The sequence below is a fragment of the Leopardus geoffroyi genome, chromosome C3 (genome assembly GCF_018350155.1).
Source record: "Leopardus geoffroyi isolate Oge1 chromosome C3, O.geoffroyi_Oge1_pat1.0, whole genome shotgun sequence".
Classification (NCBI taxonomy): domain Eukaryota; kingdom Metazoa; phylum Chordata; class Mammalia; order Carnivora; family Felidae; genus Leopardus; species Leopardus geoffroyi.
Window position 1 is genome coordinate 52412263 of NC_059338.1, and position 27635 is coordinate 52439897.

General features: G+C 38.5%; 1 protein-coding gene and 1 pseudogene across 3 annotated transcripts; both read left to right on the top strand.

Moving 5' to 3' along the window:
- Positions 1-1180: 1180 nt before the first annotated feature.
- MRPS14 (mitochondrial ribosomal protein S14) lies at positions 1181-27632 on the top strand. 3 transcript variants are annotated; one of them, XM_045452855.1, is made up of 3 exons: positions 1181-1289; positions 11466-11624; positions 27164-27632. In XM_045452855.1, the coding sequence occupies exons 1-3, from the start codon at positions 1245-1247 to the stop codon at positions 27344-27346; spliced, it is 387 nt and encodes a 128-aa protein (XP_045308811.1). In that variant the 5' UTR covers positions 1181-1244; the 3' UTR covers positions 27347-27632. The 3 variants fall into 3 exon arrangements, with proteins under 3 accessions (XP_045308811.1, XP_045308814.1, XP_045308812.1); XM_045452858.1 differs by having other exon boundaries at positions 1233-1887; XM_045452856.1 differs by lacking the exon at positions 1181-1289 and adding an exon at positions 6235-6435.
- Positions 11633-16711, top strand: LOC123585055 (annotated as a pseudogene).
- Positions 27633-27635: the final 3 nt, after the last annotated feature.

Below are 27635 nucleotides of genomic sequence, written 5' to 3' on the forward strand. Positions count from 1 at the left end.
TATTGGAACTATTTTTACATAAAGGAAGCAAAAGGCCACAGTACACAAAGCTGGCTCTCTCATTTCATGAACTGATTACAGATGACCCTCAGTTGTGGGGAGAGAAAGGCATCCCATGGGCTAACATTAGGAATAGATGCCTACTTGACACTGGTCCTGGAATTTTCTGATTCTACCTTGACAGCAGCCCATGTTGTTCTCTGCTGCCAGCTGACCTCAGTCAGTTCCTCCCCAGTCCATTAGAGATGTTCCAATAAACTCGAACCTTTAAAGAAAGGAGTCTGCATTCAGCTTCCTACCCAGAAGATGTAAATAGCATATGGGCATCCTCACTTAACCCATCAGCGCATCGAAGATACAGGTCTTTGCCATGCTGGTATACACTCCTTGGTACTCTTCTAGCAGAATCGTGGATAGGTGGTACTTTCCTTACATCCAAACAAAGGAAAGGGGCCCCTCAGATTGCTCTCTCCAGACCAAGGACATCTCCTATAAAGATGACCAAAAGTTCCCTGTAATAGAGACTGAAAACTTTTAATTTTAAGTAATCTCTACACGAAATGTGGGGCTCCAACTCATAACCCCCAGATCAGGAGTCGCTTGCTCTTCCAACTGAACCAGCAAGGCACCCCAGAAAACAGCAGTTTCTAAAGGGCAATTCTCCTCCCTCCCCTCTAAAAACCCCAAGTGTTTTAATAAAGATCCTAGACGTGTAAATGGAAACAATTTTTATCATTGCCATCATTAATATGATAATTATCGCCATTATAGTGGACGGAAAAGATTTGCAAAATCTACAGGAAGGACGACAGAGAAGGAGTTGGCAATAATTCCAGGTTTATGGCAAATAGCACCCTAAACTGGATGGAGGATATAGGAGGAGAAGGAGATTGAGCGAGACACGGAAAGATTCAGGAGAAGATAAACTGACGACGATGTGCTGGAGGGTGTGGGGAGCGGAAGGAAAGTAGGTGAGTGAGAACGAACGTAGCTCAACAGTATATAAAATTGAAGGAAAGGCTGCCACGAGCCCGTAGCGCAGTACTACACCGTCAGTATCAAATCTGCGCTCCCTCCCGGGTTTCTAATCTGCCCCACGTTCCTTGAAATACCGCGAGAACGCGAAGCCAATAAACCCTCCGGAGGTAGCTTAAAGACACGCCCCCCGCCCCGGGCCCCGCCCCTCGCGTCCGCGCCGAATACGTCAATAAAGTTGCGGCGTCTCGGCGTTTGCGGCGGGTAACATGGCGGCTTCCATGCTGGGTTCTCTGCTGCGGACGGTCCGGCAGGTCAGGCCTGTGCCCTTAGCCCCATGCCTCCTCCTTCCCACTGAATCCCCAAACCCACGGGTCCCCTACTACTCTACCAACTGCAGTGCCCAGTGTGGACCCGTCTCAGGGGAGGTCCGAACTGCAGATTTGGTGTTCGTAAGCCTATAACTGACAAGCCATTGAAAGCTGCAGGTTGCCACCGATTTGTAAGAAGTTTGTGCAGGTGGAGAAGAGTAGGAGTCAGTGGATTGAGGCCCGAGGGATTCCCAACGTTAAGCAAGGAGAGTCGAGCAAAGACTTGGGCGTTCAGCGAGGGAGAGGGAAAGCTTGGAGAGTGTCGTGGCCCAGAGGCAGGTGACAGAATTTCTGGGAGCAGAGTGGTCAGCCCTCTGCTCAGAGTTGGCCAGACCAATTAAAAGGGAGAGATAATTGGCTATTGGTTTTAGCAGTGTGGAGGTTGGGGCCTCTATCATAGCAGTTTTAATGGCGTGGTAGGGGCCAAAGCGTTCAAGAGAGAATGAGGAAAGAAATTGGGAGACTACGAGTATCGACGAACCTTTGCAGATGTTTTGCCGCAAAGGGGAGCCGAAAAATGGGTCAGTAGCTGGAAGGACAGGTGGGTTAAGAGTGTTTTGTGTCTTTGTTTTTTCACGTGACAGAAGTTAACTGCAGGTTTTTGTGTTAAAGCGGAAGATCCTGTAGCCTGGGAAAAATTAAGAGAGGGAAGAATTGCTGGAGCTGTGTCCTTGTATAGGTAGAAGGTGATGGGTCCCTGTTCCATTATTTGGTCTAAGGAACATGGACAGTTCATCAGCTGTGGTAGCATTGTCCAATAGAAATATAATGCCAACTACATGTGTAACTTAAAACATTCTAGTAGCTATGTTAACAAGGCAAAAAGAAACATGAAAATTTTAATAAAATATTTGAAGCCAGCGAATCCAGAATATTACTTCCATATGTAATCTATGAAAGTGACTTATGAGATATTTGCATTCTTTTTTTTTTTTTTCAACGTTTATTTATTTTTGGGACAGAGAGAGACAGAGCATGAACGGGGGAGGGGCAGAGAGAGAGAGGGAGACACAGAATGGAAACAGGCTCCAGGCTCTTGAGCCATCAGCCCAGAGCCTGACGCGGGGCTCGAACTCAGGGACCGCGAGATCGTGACCTGGCTGAAGTCGGACGCTTAACCGACTGCGCCACCCAGGCGCCCCTTGCATTCTTTTTCATACCAGATCTTCAAAATCCAGTTTGAATTTTACTTCCGGCACATCTGTTTGGATGCCAAATCTTCCGCTATTAACATGGAAAATGTAGCCCTACCAAAACAATAAAGTTGTTTGATATTTACAGCTGCTTCAGTTTAAATGTTTAATGAATTAAATTAGGAATTAACGTTCTCCAGTTGCACTAGTTACTGCGTTTCAAGTGTTCGGTAGAATATGTGGTTAGCGGCTACTATCTTAGAATGGATCTTTAATAACAAGAGGGAATATACAGCATATGATTACAGATTCTGGTAAGTGGGTAGATGTAACAGATATTTATGGAAATTTCTGATTGCTTCTAATTCTATAAAGAGAAGTCATCAGTGGCATGTGAGGATGTGGGAGCAGGTGTTAGGGATTTAAGGAAAGAAGAAATGGTGTGAAATAGGAGTAGACAGGAAAACTAGTAACAAGAATTGGGGCCAGAGAGTTGAGGATGTATGAAAGACAACATTGTATTTACACGCTATGGAATTCAGGCTGGGTAAGGGGAGAAAGGAAATCAAGACCTGACAGTGAAAAGGTGGTAGGCTCGGGGCGCCTGGGTGGCTCAGTCGGTTAAGCGTCGGACTTCGGCTCAGGTCATGATCTCGCGCTCTGTGAGTTCCAGCCCCGTGTCAGATTCTGTGTCTCCCTCTCTCTCTGGCCCTCCCCTGTTCATGCTCTGTCTCTCTCTGACTCAAAAATAAATGTTAAAAAAAAATTTTTTTTAATAAAAAAAGGTGGAGGATCAATGAATTAAAAACCTCACAGGAATTGTTTTTGGGGTGTTTGAAGGAACAAGCTAGAAATAAGCAATAGAGAATGAGATACACAAAACTGAGATGATAGAAGGCTTGCACTTAATGGTGATAAAAGACTCAGGGCAAAGAAGTTAGTACAAAAGTCACTGGAGGAGAGGGGTTCGAGGAACAGAGAGATCAGGGGATAATTTCGTGTATATTGGCTCACCAGGAATTAGGACAAGAATATCAGAGCATCTGATTCTTTTTTTTTTTTTTTTTTTTTTTTAATGTTTATTTTTAAGAGAAAGAGGAGCGGGGGGGGGGGGGGGGGGGGGGGGACAGAGGATCTGAAACTGGCTCTGTGCTGACAGGAGAGAGAGCCTGATGCAGGGCTCGAACTCATCATCTGTGAGATCATGACCGGAGTGGAAGCTGGATGCTCAACCAGCTGAGCCACGCAGGTGCCCCTGAGCATCTTATTCTTGATTTCAACTCAGGTCATGATCTCAGGGTCATGAATTCAAGCCCCGCATTGGAGCCTACTTTAAAAATAATAATATTGGAGAGAGTAACAGTGAGCCAGGATCTAGATTCATTTAAAAATGAAAGTGGTAGGGGCGCCTGGGTGGCGCAGTCGGTTGAGCGTCCGACTTCAGCCAGGTCACGATCTCGCGGTCTGTGAGTTCGAGCCCCGCGTCGGGCTCTGGGCTGATGGCCCAGAGCCTGGAGCCTGTTTCCGATTCTGTGTCTCCCTCTCTCTCTGCCCCTCCCCCGTTCATGCTCTGTCTCTCTCTGTCCCAAAAATAAATAAACGTTGAAAAAAAAAATAAAAAAAATAAAAATGAAAGTGGTAGTTGAGTGCAGGAGTGAGGGGTGGTGGGAGGTATAACCCAAAAGCATTAAAATCACAGCTTCCTTTCAAGAAGGAAGGTTTGGGAGCTGCCCTGAAGAGCGAGCAGTACACTTCCCTCACACCTCTACACCCAGTCGTGGGAGAGGAAAAAAAAAAAAAAAAAACTATAGGGGAGGCTATCAGGAGGGATTCAAGATTCAGCTAGAGCAAAAATCTGAAGATGGTAAGAGAAGTTGAGGATTTAGAAGATATTGATGACCATACAGCATGAATTGAAGAGGGCCCAGTGGAGGCATTTTGGGAGGTGACAAGGGGTGAGAAGGGGACAGGAAAGTGTATAGAACAGACTAGATTGCAGTCTTCATATATACAGCATTGTTAGAAACCAATAAGAAAATATTGACAATATAATAGAAATGTAGGCAAAGGACATAAAACATTCACAGAAGAAATAATGTAACCGACCAATAAATGTTTTAAGAGTGTATTTCTAGTCAGAAAAAAATTATACAATGAGTAACGAGACATGTTTTAAAATGAGAGATGTTTTAGGGGCATCTGAGTGGCTTGGTTAAGTGTCTGACTTTGGCTCAGGTCATGATCTCAGGGTTCGTGAGTTCGAGCCCCACGTCGGGCTCTGTGCTGACAGCTCAGAGCCTGGAGCTGGCTTCAGATTCTTTGTCTCCCTCTGTCTGCCCCTCTGTCTCTTGCATTATCTCAAAAATAAACCTTAAAAAAAATTTTAAAAATGAGAGGTTTTAAAACAAATAGAAACCTGTTAGGAGATGGTAGAGAGGAAGTTGATTAGAAATAGTTTGGAAAAGAATTGAAGGAGAATGTTTAATTTTGAGTTCTAAGTCTCTTTAACTTTCAGTTTCGTGGGTAAAAGCAAACTTTGTGATGCCCCTCAACATAAATTGTTTCTTTCAGCCAAAATGATCTCCGCTTATCTTATGAATATATCTTATTCATTTTCTATTTTGATTTGGACAGACTTCACCTTTTCTCCCTTCCCCCCACCCCCCAGCTGTATAAAAATTCTGTCCCTTCAAAGCCTTACTGAAGGTCCCTTTTCCAGGACACTTGTTTCCAGCCCAGCCCCAGTGACCATGGTATTCGTTTGACTCAGTTATGTCAAATCAATATTGAAATTCCATTTGTGTTTATTTCCAAAGGTGATTGGAGAATTGTTGTCTTTCTCCATAAGAATTTCAGCACTGAAGGCATTCAGTTTATCTTTTATTAATAGATTGAAAAAATGTTTTCCAGTAGTCTCATTTTCACTTTTATATTCTTTATTATTCTGTACATATATTTCTTCTATAAACAGCTTTTATTGGAAGCCATCATTACTTTCTGTAGCTGAAATTTAATTACCATATAGCATTTACTCTGGTTTGGGACAGTCTTGAGCTTCTAGTGGCTTGTACAATCTATGCCTGCACTATGTTAAACAAACTGTAGGTGAGTAAATTTGAAGGTATAATTGACTTTATTAAGTAATCTTGAATCAGGCACCATCCCATCTAACAAGTAGAGGGAAGCTCTTAGGACTTATACAAAATGAAGATTTTTTTATAGGAAGGATCGTGGGGCAAGAAAGTTATTGGCAAAAGAAAAGGTAAGATCACCTTCCCTTAGGGGGAAAGAGCACTGGGCCTTGTGCAGATGATGTCATCTTCCTTTGGGGTGGGGATGGAGGGCCCATGTGGCACTCATTGGCACCCATCAGAAAATTCTTGACTGACGAATTAAGACTGCTTTTCTGGGGGAGGTCGAAACTGCAGTTAGATTAGGTTTAAGCCCCGGTTTAGAGACTAGGGCTAAGTGATGCCATTTTGGGTCTGTGGTTTTCTATTTTACAGTTACCCCCTTTTGATCTAATTCTCAGCTTAACAGAAATGTGATCAAAATTAAAGGCATTAACGCCACTCTCAGTTACCAACCTCAAGTTCTCGCAGTTTTTGTTATTCCCTTGTGTGGCCTGTCCATATGGTTATGGCTTAATCTCTGGGATATTCACAAGTCATGGCTTCAGGTTCACAGTTTTTTAAATGTCATTTTCTTTGTTCCTTAGATGTTTCAAGTCCTTTAAAATTTTTTTTTAAGGTAATCTCTATACCCAACATGGGCTGAAACTCACCACCCCAAGGTCAAGAGTCGCACACTCCACCAACTGAGCCAGCCAGGCGCCCCCAGATGTCTCAGGTCTTAGGGAAATCATTTGCTTGGTGGTTAACAGCTGTGAACATGCATTTAAAGCTTTTAAGAGAATACAACGCACCACAGAAGTTATTATGATTACTAGAAGCAAGGTAATTTCAATATATGGAGTGTACTATAGAGCTGTGGTTCCCAAGACCCAAACCAATCAAAATTAACTAATTCAAAGAAAGACCCCATGCAAAGAGCTACCTTTTTAAGTGAAGTGACTTGTTCTGTGATCTTATGTAATTGAGTTTCAGCTTCCCCAGAAGTGTTAATCTAAGCATAGCAGGTGGTGGCCATAAGCACAGACATCTTGCTCAGATAAAAGATAATCAAGAGCTATTTTATTATTAAGGACAGCTTTGACTCGAGAATCTAAGGATCTTTATTGGGCTGCTATTGCTTTAGCAACAGATTTTGCAATAATTCTAAGAATTAAGGAGCAGTTCTTGATCACAGCCTCATTTATGTATATCTCTAACCAGAGAAATAGGGACCTGTCAAAAGGAATGAATTCTGAGTCATGAATAGGCCCTTTTTAACTCAACAGTGTAAATTCAGGGGAATCGGCTGATGAGATGTCTTATTTTGCTTGTGAAAAGTTAAGAGCCCAGTTAGATTTTAGCTAAGCCTGAAGTTAAAGAGGTTGTGCCCTCTTAGCAACAGCCTGGGAGATACAGCTGGGGACATTAATCTTTCCAGGCCAGTGCCGGAGTAAAGGAAAAGGAGAATGGATTATGGATTTTTAGTATGAAGTCGATCTGTCATCTTGGACTGAAGCAGTCTACCTCAATACCAGCCACTTCTCTTTCTTGTCAATTTGATTTAGAGGTCTGCAGCATCTGTAGGGACCAGGGGTCAGGTGGAGCTTTTTTTTTTTTTTTTTTTTTTTTTAAGCTGTGTGTTGTGTACCCAACACTTAATACGTTTTAGTTTTGCTGTAGCGTCAGTGGTCAGGAGTACTAGGTAAGGTCTTTTCCAGTGGGGCTCAAGAACTGTTTTTCTCTAAGAATGTTTCCAAAATGCCACTTTATCTACATGTGCCACACTCTTACAAATACAACGTAAAGACTTAGTATAACTTATTTGACAATGCTTCCCACATTTTACTTATTTTTACATATTTTCCCCCAGCTCCTCCCCGCCCCCCCCATTTATATATTAATTAACACATCTTTCAGAATATTCCAGATCAAAGACTTCATTTGTTTATTTTTAAAGTTTATTTATTTGAGAGAGAGTGTGTACATGGGCACTTGAGCGGGGGAGGGTCAGAGACGGGGAGAGAGAATCCTGAGCAGAGCCCCACTGACCCCAGCCCTAGGTGGGGCTCGAACTCAGGAACCCTGAGATCATGACCTGAGCCAAAATCAAGAGTCACTTAACAGACTGAGCCACCCAGGTGTCCCTTAAAACTCATTTTATAAAATAATTTCATTTTAATCTTAACCAGCTTGATCATACATTAATATTCCTTTTCAAAGACTTCTTTTCAACAAACCTATAACTTTTTTCCCCATTTCTGTTTTATCATGTGTTTTTAATTTGTTTTCCCCTTCACAAAAATTCATCTCTAATTCTCATTTAGTGAAAACATATCCTACTTCCTTGGCATATGGAAATGTTTCCCTTATTTTTAGTAGTTTTAATTACATATATTAATTTGAATTTCTAACTTAGAAACTAATTTCTAGTGAAAAGAAGTAAGCAATTGTGAATGGTCTGGTAACCAGCATTCCTTAAATTTGCAAATTTATGAATACATTTTATAATTTCTAGAAACATATGTATGTCTTTTTGAAATTTTTAAAAATATTTGAAAGAGAGAGGGAGAGTGGGTGGGGAGGGGGTAGAGAGAGAGGCGACAGAAGATCTGAAGCAGGCTCTGTGCTGACAGCAGAGAGTCTGATTCGGGGCTCAAACTCACAAATGAGCCGTGAGATCATGACCTGAGCTGAAGTCAGACACTTAACCAACTGAGCCACTCGGGTGCCCCTAAATATTTTAATGTAGCATTAACACACCTAAATATCTTTTAGTTTCTCTGTAATCAAAAGATAAACCTGTGTTTAGTAATTAATGTTTTAGTATTTTGTCCTATTTGGAAAGGATCTAGATATTTAATGAATTTATCTTAACTCATCATTTAACTTAGCAAAACTTTAAGGTTTCAAGTTACTAAAAAGATTTGGATGCTATTTTAAAAGGTTACCTAAAACTTTTTATTTGTTAAACAATTATGTTTAAATTACCTACCAAAACTTGATTAAACATTAGACAAAGTCCGCCATTATCCCTAAGCTATTATTTTTTGGTGGCTGATGTTGTAAGTGGTAGGTAGAATAAAAGTTTTATATTTAATGGTGATAACTCTAAAGAGTTGTCTGTTTTTAAATTTTTTTTTTTAATGTTTGTTTATTTTTGAGGAGGAGCAAAGAGAGAGAGGGAGACACAGAATCCGAAGCAGGGTCTAGGCTCTGAGCTGTCAGCACAGAGTCTGATGTGGGGCTTGAACTCAAGAATCATGAGATCGTGACCTGAGCGGAAGTCAGATGCTTAACTGACTGAGCCACCCAGACACCCCTAAACTAGTTTTCATATCACATCTGTTTTCAGATCACATGAACTTGAAAACATTTGGGTTAAATTCTAGCTTTCTGAGAGTTTTAGAATGCCCAAATTTTCCAAGCATTTGCCTTCAAACCAACTAAATAGAGCTCCTTTACTGCTCCTTTAGCAGTATCATTTGGAGTTAGAGAAAATATCTCATATTTACAACATATATGGACACAAATACATAGATGAGATATAAACAAAAATTTATAGCTTTTGTTTTTACTGATATTTCCAAATACCTCCTTGTATTTATTTATTTTTTGGGGGGGGGGATGAAAACTTCCCCTAAAGTTTTGCATTTTAAAGAATGGCTCTTAGGTCCTAGAGAAGAGGGTGGGTAGAAAATTTACAGAAAAAGTATCCAAGTTTTCTTCAAGGTGGAGATTTGGAGCATATCTGTCTGTTATCAAAGGTGCTGGAGTCTGGGCTTGAGAACTCTTTCAGCAGTTTGTATTTTAAAAGGGGCGCCTGGCTGGCTCAGTCAGTAGAGCTTGTGAAGCCTACTTAAAAAAAACAAAAAAATAGAAGGGTCTTTTTCCACCACTTTTTTTTTTCCTTTAGTCTCAGGTGATTGTGGGCTGCACTTACGTTTCAGAGATGTGATAAGATTTAATCATTTCAAGGGACAGAGAAAGAATGTAAAAAAATTTTTTTATGAGAGCTTCAGGATAATTGCAATTTAAAATTTACCCTTTTTCTTAAGGACAGGACAGTTTTGTTTCAATATCCTGATCTTTTATAATATGCACATTTTGAGAATAGGCGAGGTTTTAGGATTGTTAAAGATAGGTGGGTTTTGACTTTCTGGTTTTGGAGAGATTTGTAAGACAAAGACCGTTTTTCTCCAGAGAACTGGGTTACAGCCTGAATATCAAGGAACTGGCTCACGTTTTTAAATAGATTTACTTATTTATATCAGGGAGATTTTTAATGAAAATGAGAATCAAAAGATGGTTGTCTTTGTAAAGTCTGTATAAAATAAAGCATTTTAACAGAAGCCTTCTTTCTGGTTATACGGTTCAACCTTGGCATCTATAATCCTTCTATTAGTATAAAGTATTAGCTTTATACTTTAAAACGTGTGCTGCTGTTCCACGGACAGGAATTCTCTGGTGGGCGGTGGGGGGGTGTCTAGGATACACTTGCAAAGGTCATGCATGAAAATGCCTGAGGCTGGCTGGGATTGATCATAGTAAACCAGGCCCTATGGTTTGTTTCTTAGGCTTCCGCTAAAATCACTTTGTGCTTTCGGCGTTTACAAGAATAGTTGATATACTTTGAACCTAGAGATTAGGCTGGAGTACTCTCTCTGAATCTTGTAGGGAAGAGGAAGTTAAAACAGACAGACGGGGCTGGATTTTAAGAAGGGGAAATTTTGGGATGTCCAGGTGGCTCAGTTGGTTAAGCATCTGACTCTTGGTTTTGGCTCAGGTCATGATCTCACAGTTTCGTGGGTTTGAGCCCTGAACCAGGTTCTGTGCTGATAGTGCAGAGCTTGCTTAGGATCCTCCCCCTCCTCGACCCCCCTCTTCCTCTCTCTCTCTCTCTCTCTCTCTCTCTGCTCTTCCCCTGCTCAGAAAGCTCCAAAATAAACTTAAAAAAAGGGGGGGGGGTATTTTCATTGGATGTGGACATTTATTTGTCTTAAGCCTAATTTTTGTTCTTTTTTTAACGTTTATTTAGAGAGAGTGTATGAGAGTATCTTTGGTTAAGCCATAAAAAGGCTTACTGATAGGAGTCGATATTAAAGTTAATAAGACCCGACTTGTTAATGGCCAGACAATGAAGCCTTTAAATTGGCTACATTTGGGGAAAAAAATTATAAAGAGCTCTCAATTGCCTTATTAGTAGAATGGCTAGTTTTAGGGACTCCTTTGACAAGATAAAAGAACAAAAATTAGAGGTGCCTGGGTCGCTCAGTGGGTTGAGCGTGTGACTCTCGACACCTGCATGTCACATCCATGCAGGGGAATATACAACCTAAAGAAAAGGAGAAGCTTTTTAACTTATGGATATGAAAGATCTCCAAGATACATTGTTAAATAAGAAAAAAGTAAGGGCATGAAACACGGGACGGGGGGTGTATATGTATTTGTATAGGCAAAGATCTCTGGAAGGATACGGGATCTAGTAACAGTGGATACCTTTGGAAGTGGAGGGGTCATCATTGGTCAGATAAGGGATGAGGTAGGAAGAGAGTCCACCCTGTTTTTTCTTTTTACATTTTTTTGGTTTTTGAACCACTATTAGCCTAAGTAAAGGTCAAACAATTATAATAAAAATCTAAGAAAATGTTTCACTTTCCAATACACCTTATTGGCATTATTAATTACCACCATTTTGGCTTAATGTACATTTGTAAAAGTTATTTATTTTGAATTAAGTCTATTTAAGTTATTAAAATGATCCAAAATTATTAGAAAAAAGCTATTAGGTCATAAATAGTAAAAGGGATCACAGAATGGGAGACACTGGCAGAGCCGGGGTCTCACTGTCCTTCACCTTGTTCCTTGTATTTTAGATGGTTCCTTCCTCAGCTTCAGGTCAAATTCGAGGTTATTATGTAGACTGGAAAATGCTGCGTGATGTGAAGAGACGAAAAATTGCCTACGAGTATGCAGATGAGAGGCTTCGAATCAATTCTCTCAGGAAGAATACCATTTTGCCAAAAGATCTTCAGGTGAGCTAATTAAGATGCGTCCCAATGTGCCACAAGATCATTCTCAAAAAGCACCGTTGATACTGTTGTAACTTAGTAACAATATAATTTCTGGAGGATATGATCAAATTCTCCCAGTCAACATAAATTAATACCCTTGAAGTTATTCTGGTGAATTTCAGATTAAAGAGAACTTTTCATTCCTAACTAGCCTTTTAACTGTTTATTAGATGATCCTTAGAAAGTACTGGTGAATGGTAATCACACAGAAATTGGACAGTTATTTTGGCCTAAGGACTCTCCCCCACTTCTTCCCACTCTTTCAACACTCTCCAGGCATTGGGAGGCTGTGCTGACGATTGAGGCCATGTGCCTCATATGTGGCCTAAGCTGTTCCTCACCTAGGGCAATGGGTGCCTGCCTCTCTGAACTCCTTCGCCCACCTCTGTGTGCTGAGGTGGTTTTCCATCTGGTTTACTTTCTTCTCATAGTCCTTAGCTTGAATAAGAGGATGCCAACTGTGTTTGGCCTCCTGAAGCATATGGGTCCTGCACCTAGCTGGTGACACAGCATACCTGCATTCATGAGTCTTGTTGAGAACCTGAACTCAAACTCAAGGCTACTCAGACTGTCAAAAGCTCAGAGGAAAATAAAAAAATACTTATAGAAGCTGGCTGAATAATATACAGGCCACTCATTACCATTAATTCTTTTTAATCTTGTCCAGATTAGCCAGATCAGCAGAAGACTGAGTGTCCTGAACCATTCGGTTACGGCTTTTACCATACGGCATTAAGCTACTTGCTTACATTTAGGGAGTCGTAAGAGGAGGCCTCTGAGAAAAACTTAAGATGTTGTGGAGGATGTTTGTGGAGGATGTTATTTATGAAGACCCCGCCCCAAGGAATGGCTCTGGTATGAGAACCAGCAATAGCTGTTCAAGGACTCTGTGAATTGTAGGAACTGATCCTGGCTCTGTGTTGCCTACCAAGTAGCATACAGATCAAACTTCTGTCCCAGAGGTCTGTCTCTAACAGACTTACAGGCTTTTCACAGTGCACATTATTGTCTCATTGTCCCTGTGCCCCAATTTCGTCATTTGTAAACTGACTTAAATCTTTTTTGGGAACAAGGAGAGGTATATAAGTGTATATATATGATAGGTACGTACATACATACATAATTCATAGCTCTTCTAGGTCAGTCTCCACGAAACTTGACTTCCAGCCTGGTCTCCCCTCCAGTCCACTTTATAGCACATACTATCTACCATTCATTGACTTAATTGTCAGTGTATAGAATTCACTAAATATTTCATAATGGCAACACATGCACAAGCTCTTGGAGATTAGGAAATAGTTTTTTTTCAGCTGTGCAACATATATATTTGATTTGCTAATTCTGTATATTACTCTGTGTACAATGATAATGATAAGTGTAGTCATTGTCACCATACAATGTTACACAATATTTTGACTATATTCCCTATCTCTGTGACATACTTCTTTTATAACTGGAAGTATATACCTTTAATTTTAAAATAACATTTAAATAACATTAAAGTAACATTTAATGTTATTAGTTTCAGGTAACTAACACATTGATTCAAAAATTCTGTACATCATGCTCAGCCATAAGTGTAATCACCATGCAACATTATTGCAATATTATTGACTGTATTCCCCATGCTGTACTTTCCTTTTTTTGTTCTTTAATTGAAGTATAGCTCATGCACACTGTTCTGTTAGTTTCAGGTGTACAACCTAGTGATTTGACAACTGTATGCATTGCTATCCTCACCACTAGTGTAGTTACCATCTGCCACCATATAACGCTATTTATGATACATTGACTATATTCTTATGGTGTACTTTTCCTCCCTGTGACTTACTCATTCCGTAACCGAAGCCTGCTCTTTCTATTTTCCTTCACCCCTTTTGCCCATATACCCACATATCTGCCCTCTGACAATCACCGGTTTTCATTTTTGTGGGTGAATTTCTATTTTAGTAGTTTGTTCAATTGTTTTTTTAGATTTCGCATATAAGTGAAATCATGGCATTTGTCTTTCTGTTTTACTTATTTCACTTAGTATAATAACCTGTAAGTCTCTCTCTGTATTGTTACGAATGGCAGGATCTCATTGCTTTTTAAGGCTGAGTAATATCCCATTGTGTATACATACACATCTTCTCTATCCATTCATCTATCATTGGACACTTGGGTTGCTTACATATCTTGACTATTGTAAATAATCCTATAATCGTAGGGGTGCATATATTGTTTCAAATTAGTGTTTTTGTTTCTTTGGACAGATACCCAGTAGTGGATTACTAGGTGGTACTGTTTTCTATTTTTTTATTTTTTTGAGGAGACTTCATACTGTTTCCCATGGTGTCTGCACCAATTTACATTCCCACTGCAGGAGATTTCCCTTTTCTCTATATCCATGCCACTATTTAATTCTACCCATTCTGAAAGTTGTAAGGTAATGTCTCATTGTGGTTTTGATTTTGATGGTGAGTGATGTTCAGCATCTTTTTATTTGTCTGTTGCCCATCTACGTCTTCTTTGAAAAAATGTCTATTCAAGCCTTCTGCCTATTTTTTAACTGAATTATTTGCTTTTTTGGTATTGAGTTGTATAAGTTCTTTATATGTTTTTGGATATTAACCCCTTATCAGATGTATTTGGAGATGTCTTCTCTCATTCAGTAGGCTGCCTTTTTGTTTCGTTGATGGTTTCCTTTAATGTACAAAAGGTTTTTATTTTGGTGTAGTCCCAATAGTTTATTGTGTTTTTGTTTCTCTTGCCTGAGGAGATATAACTAGAAAAATATTGCTAAAGCCAATGTCCAAGAGATTACTATCTATGTTTTCTAGGAGTTACGTGGTTGCAGTTTCTCACATTTAGGTCTTTAATCCATATCAAGTTTATTTTTGTGTGGAGTGTAAGAATGTGGTCCAGTTTCATTCTTTGGCAGGTAGCACTTCAGTTTTCCCACATTTATTGAAAAGACTGTCTTTTCCTCATTGTGTACATCCTTACCACCTTGTTATAGATTAATTAACCATATGAGTGTGGATTTATTTCTGGGCTCTCTAGTCCTATCCCATTGACCTAGCGTGTCTGTTTTTGTGCCGATACCATGCTGTTTGATTGTTACAGCTTTGTAGTATATCTTGAAATCTGGGTTTGTGATACCTCCAGCCTTGTTGTTCCTCCGGTTTGCTTTGGCTATTCAGGGTCTTGTGTGGTTCTAAGCAAACTTTTGTATTACTTGTTTTAGTTCTATGAAAAATACTGTTGGTATTTTGATAGGGATTGCATTGAATCTAGAGACTGCTTTGGGTAGTATGGACATTTAAACAATATTAATTCTTCTAATCCATGACTATGGAATATCTTTCCATTTGTTTGTGTCATCGTCAGTATCTTCCAGTTTTCAGAGGATAGGTTTTTCACCTCCTTGGTTAAATTGGCAACCATACTAGAAGTAGTACGTTAATCACTTATGAAACCAATATGGGAATTAAAATGCTAAAGTAGTAAAAATCAGTTTTATCTACAAAAATTAGTCTAAGGATAAACAAAATAAGATGTAAAATATAACATCGTATACATAAAACATGGATGGGGTTAATTTAGTGCTTTTAGTGTATGTTTGAATTTAAGGTACAGCAACATAATACAGACTGTTAAACACTTAAGATGTTATATATAACCCTGTGGTAACCACAAATGAAGAAGTTATAGTAAATACACAAAAAATAGAGACAAAAATCCAAGCATAACACTAAAGAAAAGACCTCAAACCCCAAGCGAAAAGAACAAAAGGAAAAAAAATAGACAAAAACTACAAAAACAATAAGGACACAACAAACTGCTAATAACTGCATATATATCAGTAATTACTTTAAATGTGAGTGGACTAAATGCTCCAATCAAAAGATACAGGATGACGGAGTGGATTAAAAAAAAAGACCCATCTGTACACTGCCTACAAGAGACTCACGTCAAGACCTAAAGATGTATACAAACTGAAGGTGATGGGATGCAGAAACACATTCCGTGCAAATAGAAGTGCAAAACAAAAAAAGCCAGGGTAGCAATGCTTTAGGTGCATTTTCTGCACTGTGGGGATGGCACAGGGAGAGGTGAACCAAGATTTCATTGTCAAGATGGAAAGCCCACCCTTAGCACTCCACAGGATTGTGCCAGCCCACCATCTCCACATACAAGTAGTTCAGGTAAACAACCTATGAGTGTAACACTTAGAGAATGATTAAGGAAAACTAGATCTTCATTTGATTCCTGTTACAGTTTGGTAAAACATCTTAAAGTAGAGAATGAAGAAAACGATCAGACTTCTTCAGAGAAACCAACATCTTCAACAGAAGAAAACTGTTTGAATTTCAAAAAAAAAATTTAAATACATAGACAATAAATTTGAAGAAAGCGCATATTTGAAAAATACCTTCAAGAATATCAGTTCAGGGGCACCTGGCCGTCTCAGTTGGTAGAGCATATGACTCTTGATCTTGTGCTTGTGAGTTTGAGCCCCACGTTGGGTATAGGGATTACTTTAAAAAAAATAAAATCTTTAAAAAAAAAAAAAAACCAAAACAACATCAGTGCATGTGAATCTAAATTGATAGTCATGCAGTGATCTGCAAAGTGTTGTTGTGGATGAGGATCTTCTCAAATAAGGATTAAGTGTGAAGAAAAAAGCAAAATTGGTGAAGCCAATTGAGAAGAAAGAAGACCTTCTCTGGAGGCCAAAACTGGTCAAAATGTACAGATCAAAGACTGACATGTCTCAGTGACAGTTAATACAGAAGCGGAGAAGCTGGAGCCAGCTGTGGCTTTATGTGTTGCAGTCAGCTATGTCTGAGGAGAACAAGAAACCCAACCTTACAAAGCTGATAGACCCCTGTGGGTTAGATGATCAATTGCTACCCTGTAACAGAAATGAAGAAGAATTTGTCAGTGTTTAATAATTTTTTCTCCAGAATATTTTTGAGAATAACAATTTAAGAGTTACCTAACACATTTTACAAGGAAGATAGAAACCATTAGGGCTTAAAGAAAGGTATCTCGATGAACATCAGTTTAGGGCACTCTGTTATATAAATACAAAGTAGGCTCTAAAATGAAAATTTAGGGGGCACTTTGGTGGCTCAGTTGGTTAAGTATCTGACTCTTGAGTTCAGCTCAGGTTGTGTTCACGGTTTGGGAGATTAAGCCCTGTGTCGGGGTCCGTGCTTACAGCGTGGAGCCTACTTAGGATTCTCTCTCTACTCTCTCTCTGCCCCTCCAACTGCTCGTGTGCTTTCTCTCTCTCAAAATGAATAAACTTTAAAAAATAAATAAAATGAAAATTTAGGATTGTGAATAAATTTTCCAAAGAAAACTGGACATGTAAAGAAATGTGAAAAAAATTTAGATCATGTTTTAAAAAATAATTTGGACATTCCTTGAAGTCTGTTTTAATACCTTTGGGTTTAGTGGTCTAAAAATGCCTGCATGTCTCCTAAGTTTATGAACATTATTTCCAAGTATCACATATTTCCATCTGGATGGTATAGCAGGCAATTAAACTTGTTCATATGTCCAAAATTAAAAAAAAAAAAAAGACTTTAAAACAAAGACTGTAGCAAGAGACAAAAAAAAAAAAAAAAAAAAAAAAGGCATTACATAATGAAAAAGGGATCAATCCTACAAGAGGATATAACAATTATAAATATTTATGTACCCAACATAGGAGCACATAAGTACATAAAGCAAATATTAATAGATATAAAGGGAGAAATCGACAGTAAAACAATAATAGTAGGGAGCTTTCACACCTCACTTATTTCAGTGGATAGATCAGCCAGACAGAAAATCAACAAGAAACTGAGGCTTTGATTATCACATTAGACAGACCTAACAGATCTATATAGAACATTCCATCTGAAAACAGAATACACACACATTCTTTTCAAGTACACATGGAACATTGTCCAGGATAGATCACATGTAAGTTCATAAAGCAAGTCTCAGTAAATGTAAGAGGATTGAAATCCTATCAAACATGTTTTCTGACCATAACAGTATGAGACTAGAAATCAATTACAAAAGAAAAATCTGGAAAAAACACAAACGCTTGGAGGCTAAACAACATGACGCTAAGCAACAAGTGAGTCAGGAGGAAATCAAGGAGAAAGTAAAAAAAAATACATGGAGACAAATGAAAATAAAAACACTGTAGTCCAAAATCTTTAGGACATGGCAAAAGCATTTCTAAGAGGGAGGTTTAAAGTCCTACAGGCCTACCTCAAGAAATAAGAAAAATCTCAAACAACCTAACCTAACACTTAAACTAGAAAAAGAAGATTAAATCTCAGAGCTAGTAGATGGAAGGAAATAATAAAGATCAGAAGAAATAAATAGAGACAGAAAAAAAAAATAACAGTAGAAAAGAGCAATGATAGAGCTAATTCTTTGGAAAGATAAACAAAATTGACATTTAACCAGACTTATCAAGAAAAAAATAAGGAATGTAATCAAAAATGAAGGAGAGGAAATAGTAATTGACATCACAGAAATACAAAGGATTAGAGAGAACATTTGAAAAATTATATGTCAACAAATTGGGCAATCTAGAACAAATGGATGAATTCCTAGAAACATACATTTTCCCAAAACTGAATCAGGAAGATGTAGAAAATTTCAACAGGGGTGCCCAGGTGGCTCAGTTAAGTGTGTGACTTTGGCTCAGGTCATGATTTCATGGTTCATGAGTTCGAGCCCTGCATCAGGCTATGTGCTGACAGTGCAGAGCCTGCCTGGGTTCATTTTCTCTCTCTCTCCCCCTCTTCCTTTTCTTCTTCCCTTCCCCCACTAGCTCACATGTATGCATGTGTTCTCTCTCAAAATAAATAAATTTTTAAAAAAGTAAATAGGGATGTCTGGGTGGCTCAGTCAGTTGAGCATCCGGCTCTTGGTTTCAGCTCAGGTCCTAATCTCACAGTTTTGTGAGTTTGAGCCCTGTATCTGGCTCTGTGCTTAGGATTCTCTCTCTCCCTCTCTCACTGTCCCTCCCCTGTTCGTGCTGTCCCTGTCTCTCTCAAAATAAATTAAAAAAAATTTTTTTTAAATATAAATAAAAGAACATTTGAACAGACCTGTTACTAGTAACGAAATTGAATTGGTACTCAAACTCCCAACAAACAAAATTGCAGAACCAAATGTCTTCACAGATAACCTCTACCAAACATGTATAAAAGAGTTAAGGGGTGCCTGGGTGACTCAGTCGGTTGAGCATCCAACTCTTGATTTCGGCATGGGTCACGATCCCAGGGTTGTGGGATTTAAGCCCAGCATCAGGCTCTGTGCTGAGTGTGGAGCCTGCTTAAGATTCTCTCTCCCCCCTCTTCCTCCCCCTCTGCCCCTCTCCCCTGCTCGTGCTTGCTCGTGTGCTCTCTCTCTCTCTCTCTAAAATAAAAAATAAATAAAATAGACTTAATGTTTATTCTTAAACTATTCCAGTAAATAAAAGAGGAAGGAAAACTCCCAAATTCATTCTACATGGCCCTGGTACCAAACCAGACAGAGACACTACAAAATCTCTGATGAACACAGGTGGAAACATCCTTAAAAAAAAAAAAATTAGCAAAGCAATTTCAGCAAATATATTAAAAGATCATTCACAAAGATTTATTTCAGGGATGCAAGAGTGGGTCACTTTTGGCAAATCAAATCAGATACACTAACAAGAGAAAGGATAAAAACCATATGATCATCTCAGTAGATGCATTTGACATAATACACTAGCCATTCACAATAAAACTCTCAGCAAAGTGAACATACCTCAAATTAATAAAGGCCATATATGAAAAACCCCCAATTAACATCATACCCAGTGGTGAAAAATTGGAAGTTTTTCCACTAAGTTCCAGAACAAGACCAGGATGTCCACTCTCACTACTTTTATTCAACATACTACTGGAATTCAACTGCAACAATCACACAAGAAAAAGAACTTAAACCATCGAAATTGGTAAAGAAGAAGTAAAACTGTCACCATTTGCAGATGACCCGATACTATATATAGAAAACCCAAATTCACCAAAAAACTGTTACTACTGATCAATGATTTTAATAAAGGTGCATGATAAAAAAATTAATATACAGAAATCTATTGCATTTTTATACACTAATAATGAAGTAGAAAAAAGAAATTAAGAAAACAATCCCACTTACAATTACACCAAAAAGAATAAAGCACCTAGGAAATATTCTTAATGCTTAATAGTTTATGACAATTTAGTGGATTTTATATGCATTTTCTTATTTAATTTATGCACTTTTAATATGTTAGAATAATTACTGTGCTTTCTTACAGTCTAGCACAGGATCAATCATACTTGTCAGGTTTAAATGAATACAATCACACTAATACGCACATATATAAGAATAAACTTCTAAGAAATCCTTAATGCAAACTTTTGCAGTAATCTTTTTCCTCCATCTTGACCACTTTTGCCCTTCTAGATTCATTCTTTACACTGCAATTGATCTTAAAAATGTATATCTCAGGGTGCCTGGGTGGCTCAGTCGGGTAAGTGTCCAACTGTCAGTCTTGGCTCAGGTCATGATCTCACAGTTTGTGAGATTGAGCCCCATGTTGGGCTCTTGGCTCAGGTCACGATCTCACGGTTTGTGAGATCGATCTCTGCGGAGTCTGCTTGGGATTCTCTGCTCCTCCCTGTCTTACTCTCTCAAAATAAATTTAAAAACTTAAAAATAAATAAAAATGGAAATCTCACCTGATCTTTCATCTTTCTTACTCCAGCTGCCAGAATCTTTACCACAGATGTCAGGGCTCTGTTATCCTCATTCGCCAGCCTCAGACCACATTCCCTCTTACTTGCTCTGCATCCCAGAGATTTCAGATTTTAAAGATTCATAAATCATATGGGGAATAACCAAACTTTATACCTTAAGGAACTAGAAAAAGAAGAGTAAACTTTAAGCCCAACTTAGCAAAAGAAAGGAACTCACAGGGGTACCTGGTTGGCTCAGTTGGTAGAACATGTGACTCTTGATCTCAGGGTTGTGAGTGAGCTCAAGCCCCACACTGGACGTAGAGCTTACTTAAAAAAAAAGAAAGGAAATAATAAAGATCAAAGCAGAAATAAATGAGAGACCAGGAAAACACTAAAGATCAATGAAACTAAGAGCTGATATTTTGAAAAGATAAACAAAATTGACAAATCTTTAGCTAAACTAAGTAAAAAAGAGCAAGAACTCAAAATCGCAATGAAAAAGGAAACATTACATCTGAGATCACAGGAATACAAAGTATCATAAACTGATATGAACCATTCATTAAATGCCAGCAAATTGGAGAACCTAGACAAAATGGGTGAATTCCTAGAAATATACAACCTAACGAGACTAAGTGGAGGAGAAATAGAAAATCTGAACTGACCAATAATGAATAAGGCTATTGAATTAGTGATCAAAAACCTTTCAACAAAGAAAAGCCCATAAATGGCCTTATGAGTGAATTCCATCAAATATTTAAAGATAAATTAATATACTTCTCAAACTCTTCCAAAATATTAAAGACAAGGGAACACTTGCAAATTTATGTTATCAGATCAGCATAATACTATTACAAAGCCAGATAAAGACACTATAAGAAAAAGAAACTACAGGCCAATTTCCCTGAAGAATATAGATGCAAAAATTCTCAACAAAATACTAGCAAATCATATTCAATAACATATTAACAATATCATCCACTATGACCAAATGGGATTTGTCCCTGGCATGCAAAGATGATTCAACATATGCAAGTCAATAAATATACCACCTTAATAGAATGAAATATAAAACTCATGATCGGGGCACCTGGGTGTCTTAGCTGAACATCTGACTCTTGATTTTGGCTCAGGTCATGATCTCAGGGTCTTGGGATTGAGTCCTGTGTTGGGTTCTGCACTGGGTGTGGAGCCTGCTTAGGATTCTCTCTCCCTCTGCCCTCCCCTACTTGAACTTGTTCTCGCTCTGTCTCTGTCTGTCTCTCTCTCTCTCAAAAAAAAAAAAAAAAAAAAATCATATGGTTGTCTCAACAGATGCAGAAAAATCATTTGGCAGAATTCAACATTATTTCATGATAAAAGCTCTCAACAAAGAGCTGCATGTAGAAGAAACATGCAACAAAAGAATAAGCCCATAGCTGACATCATATTCAGTGGTGAACAGCTGAAAGCTTTTCCTCTAAGATCAAGAACAGGAAAAAGATGCCCACTCTTGGTTCTTTTATTCAACATAGTACTGGAAGTCATAGCCAGAGCAGTCAGGCAAGAAAAAATTTTCAAAGGTATTCAAATCAGAAATCTGAAAAGGAAATAATATAAGCTGATGTACAATAGCATCAAAATCAATAGAATACTTAGGAATAAATTTAAAGAGGGGACAGATCTGTACACTGAAAACTATAAGACATTGATGAAGGAAATTGAAGAAGACCTAAATGAAAAGATAATTCTGTGTTCAGGGATCAAAAGAATTAATATTAAAATGTCCATACTATACAAAGCCATCTATAGACTCTTTGCAATCCCTATAAAAATTCCAATGGCCTTTGTCACAGAAATTAAAAAAAAAAAATTCTAAAATTCATATGGAATCACAGAAGACCCCTGAATAGCCAGAGCAAATCTGAGAGAAGTACGCAACTGGAGGCCACATGCTTTCTTTTTTTTTTTTTTGTAGTAAAAGGACCTACACACCACCTGACTTTTTTTTTTTTAACATTCTTTTTTTTTTTTTTTTTTCAAAATAGAGTGCATGTGTGAGTTGGGGGAGGGGCAGAGAGGAGACAGATCCAGAGCAGGCTGCATGCTGTCAGCACAGAGTCCAATGTGGGGCTCAAACTCATGAACCAGGGGATCATGACCTGAGGCAAAGTTGGACACTTCACGGACTGAGCCACCCAGGTGCCCCTACACACTTTCTAATTTTTAAAATGCTGTTACAGGAGCGCCTGGCTGGCTCAGTCATTAGAGCATGCGACTCTTGATCTTGGGGTTCTGCGTTCAAGCTCCACATTTGGTATAGAGATTACTTTAAAAAAATCTTTAAAGAAAAAAACTTCATTACAAAGCTATAGTACTCAAAATAGTATGATACTCCGTAACACATAGAGCAGTGGAAAAGAAGCAAGAGCCCAGAACCCAATCCAGTTGATTCCCAACAAGCGAACCAAAACTCAGTAGGGGAGGAGTAGTTACTCTAACAAATGGTGTTGGGGAAGCTGGATGTTCATGTGCAAAAGAATGACACTGGACCTCCGTCCTATACCACTCCCAATAATTAACTCGAAATGGGTGAAAACTTAAACCTGAAGCCGTAAAACTTCTAGAAGAAAACATAAGGGAAGAGCTCCTTGACATTGGTATTGGCAGTGATTTTTTGGATATGACATCAAAAGCATAAGCAACAAAAGCAAAAATAAATGAGTGGGACTGCATAGAAGTAAGCAGCTTCTGCACGGCAAAAGGTCTGAGAAAGGGTGCGCTAATTATTGAAACTGGAGTTTCCTCAAAAAGTTAAAATTAGAACCATATGATCTAGCAGTTCTACTTCTGAGTGAAGAAAATGAAAATATGAATTCGAGAAGATATCTGCACCCCCACATATATTGCAGCAATATTCACAGTAGCTAAGTCATGGAAACACCCTACGTCTCAGCAAATGAAGGAGATATTTATTCAAAGAAAATGTGGTGCGCGTGCACACACCCAATGTATTAGGATTTTCCTTTTGTAGTGACTTGAACGTACCTTGGGAACATTACATTAAATCAGAGGAAGACAAATGTTTGATCTCACTTACATATATAATGTGATATAAGTTGAACTCATAGGAATAGATTATAATGGTGGTTACCAGTGGCTGGGAGATAGGGGAAATGGGAAGATATTGGGCAAAGTGTACAAACTTCCGTTTATAAACTGAATAAGTGGTGAGAATCTAACATATAAAATGATGATTATAGTTAACAGTACTGCGTTACATGCTTGAAACTTACTAAGAGAGTAATGTTATATGTTCTCATCACCCCCCAAAAAAGGTAATTATTTCGGGTGATGGAGGTGTTCATTAGGCCTTATTGTAGTAATTATTTTGCAAGGTATACATGTATTAAATGTGTTAACACAATGTTATATGTCAATTACATCTCAATAAAGCTGGGAAAAAAACATGGGGAGACCACAGAAATAAATATATTCACATATTTTCCAAATGACTTAAACAAGAATGTATATAGTGGTGAAAAACTGAGGGCTTTTCCTTTAAGAACCGAAACAAGACAAGAATGTCTACTCTTGCCACTTTTATTCTACATGGTACCGGGAGTCCTAGCCACAGCAATCAGACAAAAGTTAGGTTTAGATAGCATCCAAATTGATAAGGAAGAGGTTAAACTGTCACTATTTGGAGGTGACAAGATATTATATATAGAAAACCCTAAAGACTTCACCAAAAAACTTATTAGAGGTAATAAATGAATTCAGTAAAGTTTCAGGATACAAAATTAATTCACAGAAATTAGTTGCATTTCTATACACTAATGACAGAGTAGCAGAAAGAGGCATTAAGAAAACAGTCCCAGGGCGCCTGGGAGCCAGTTAAGCGGCCCACTTTGGCTCAGGTCATGATCTTGTAGTTTGTGAGTCCAAGCCCACGTCGGTCTCTATGCTGACAGCTCAGAGCCCGGAGCCTGCTTCAGATTCTGTGTCCCCCTCTCTCTCTCTGCCCCTCCCCTGCTCACACCCTGTCTCTGTCTCTCAAAAATGAATAAAAACGTTAAAAAAAAGAGAGAAAGAAAGAAACAGTCCCATTTACAGTTGCACCCAAAACATTAAATAGGAATAAACCAAGAAGTCGAAAGATCTGTACTCTTTTAAAAACTATAAAACGTTGATGAAAGAAATTAAAGATGATACAAACAAATGGAAACATATTCCATGCTCATGGATTGGAAGTCCATACTACCATACTACCATGTCCATACTGTCCATACTACCCAAAGCAATCTACAGATTCAGTGCAATCCCTGTCAAAACACCACCAGCACTTCTCACAGAACTAGAACCAATAATAATAAAATTTTTATGGAACCACTTATGAGCTCAGTAGGCAAAGTAATGTTGAGAAAGAACAAAGCTGGAGGTATCCCAATCCCAGATTTCAAGATAAACAGCAAAGCAATAATAATCAAAACAGTGTTCTACTGGCACAGAAGTAGACATAGATCACTGGAAAGGAAATAAACTCAGTTAATCTACAACAAAGGAAGCAAGCATGTACAGTGGGGAAAAGACGGTCTCTTCAGTAAATGCTTTTGGAAAACTGGACCACTTACTTAACCATACCCAAAAATAAACTCAAAATGGGTTAAAGACCTAAATGTGAGGCCTGAAATAAAACTCCTGGAAGAAAATATAGGCAGTAATTTCTTTGATATCAGCTATAGCAACATTTTTCTAGATATGTCTTCTTAGGCAAGGGAAACAAAAGCATAAATAAATTATTGGGACTACACCACAATAAAAGTTTTTGCACATCAACAAAATAAAAAGACAACCTAATGAATAGAAGATATTTGCAAATGATAATAGGTTAGTACCCTAGATATATAAAGAACTCCTACAACTCAACACCCCAAAAAAGCAAAAAATAATTCAATTAAAAAGAGAAAAAAAAAAAAAGGACCTATGAATAGACATTTTTCCAAAGAAGACAAACAGATGGCCAACAGACACATGAAAAGACATTCCACGTCACTCATCATAAGGAAATGCCAGTCAAAGCTACAATGAGATGTCACTTTACAATTGTCAGAATGGTTAGAATTAAAAAGATAAGTGTTGGCAAGGATGTGGGTTAAAGGGAATCTTCAGGCACTGTCGGTGGGAATATAAATTTGGTGCAGCCACTGTGGAAGACAGTGTGGAGGTTGCTCAAATTAGAAATACTGTATGATTCATTCAGGGCGCCTGGGTGGCTCAGTCAGTTAAGTGTCTGACTCTTGATTTCAGCTTGGGTCATGATCTCACATTTTGTGAGATTGAGCCCAGGACTGGGCTCTATGCAGTCAGCACAGAGCCTACTTGGGTTCTTTCTCTTTCCTTCTTTCTCTGCCACCCCTCCTGCTCTCACACGCACACTCTCTCAAAAACTAATATTAAAAAATAAAAAAAAAACAAAAAACTGTATGATTCAGTAATTCCACTACTAGGTGTTTACCCGTGGGAAACGAAAACACTAATTCAGAGAGGTACATGCACCTCTGTGTTTACTGCAACATTTTTTACAGTAGCCAAGATACAGAAGCAACCTAAGTGCCCATTGACAGAAAATTGGATAAAGATGTGTGTGTGTATACATATATATACACAGTGAAATATTACTTAGCCATAAAAAACAATGAGATCTTGTCATTTTCAACAACATGGACGAACTTAGAAAGTATTATATGCTAAGTGAAAGAAAAATGCTACATATGCTTGCATTTATACATGGGATCTAAAAACAGAAAGACCCATAAATACAGAAAACAAACTGAGGGGAGAGATGGGCACAAGGAAGGAGAGGGAGTGGGAGGCACAGGCTTCCTGTTATAGGGTGAATAAGTCATGGGGATGGAAGGTACAGCATGAGAAATATAGTCAGTGGCATTGCCTTAGTGTGGTGTGGTGACAATTGGTAGCCACAGCACAATGTGTAGACTTATCGAATCACCATGTTATACACCTGTAGCTGACATCGTGTGTCAACTGTACTTCAATAGAAATAAAAATAAGATTCAGAGAAAAAAATTTATACAGCTGCCCTATTCATGATAGCTCAAAACTGGAAACCACCCAGATGTCCATCAACTATAGAATGGAAAAGTGAATTCCAGTATGATGAAAAGAAATTATGTATGGTCACACAATGAAAATCAAACAGTATGGATGAATCTCACAAGCATATTATTGAATGGAAGAAGTCAAAGAGAAATGAATAAAAAAGAATGCCTATTATATGGTTAGATTTATATAAAATTCTGAGTAAGAAAAGCTCATCTGTGGTGTTAGTAATCAGGTGAGCTGTTAGCTGACAGTGTCTGTGCTCAGTGTCTGAAAGGAGGCACAGCCAGGGCCTGGGGTACCCATCATGGGTTTGTTTTTTTTGTACTCTAGTTCCTTATTACTCAGATGTTCTGTTAAAAGTTACTGAGCTGTTACACTTCCGGTTTGTAGATTTTTGTGTACCTATGTTAAATTTTTATAAAATTTTAAAAATTGTATTGGGAGCATGCCAAACATTTCTGTCATTTTTTCTGGTCTGTTTCTAGCCAAAGGTTAGGGTTCACTACTGTGTCCAAGGTTCTTTGGACAAACTGGCTCTATCAGTGAATCTAGCCCTTTGTTCCCCTACTCCAAGCATTGACTTACACATATAGAATAAATAGATGCTTGTGATATGTGTAATAATGTTGTGACTTCCCTTAGGAAGTGGCTGATGGAGAAATTGCTGCCCTTCCCCGGGATAGCTGTCCTGTTAGAATCCGAAATCGGTGTGTTATGACGTCCCGTCCACGTGGTGTAAAGCGGCGCTGGAGGCTTAGTCGCATTGTCTTCCGTCACTTAGCAGACCACGGGCAACTGTCGGGGATCCAGCGGGCAATGTGGTGATCAGCTCTGGACCCACTGAGCAGGGAAACCAGGTCTGGCAAGAAGAGACTTTTCTAATAGACAAAACCCTGGTTTTATAGAGGTCCAATGTAGGAGTCGTCTAGTCTACCTGATACTGCCTACTGTTAAATTACTTCTTAATTTTAAATTAAGAAATTTCGATGTTTCATTCTGTCAGTGAACTCTGGCCATCTGTGAGTTCTCTCTTCTCTTGGACTTAAAAATGAAACATACTGCCTCCCTGCATAGTACAAGGAGTACAGTAATAAAAAATATTGTGAACATATTC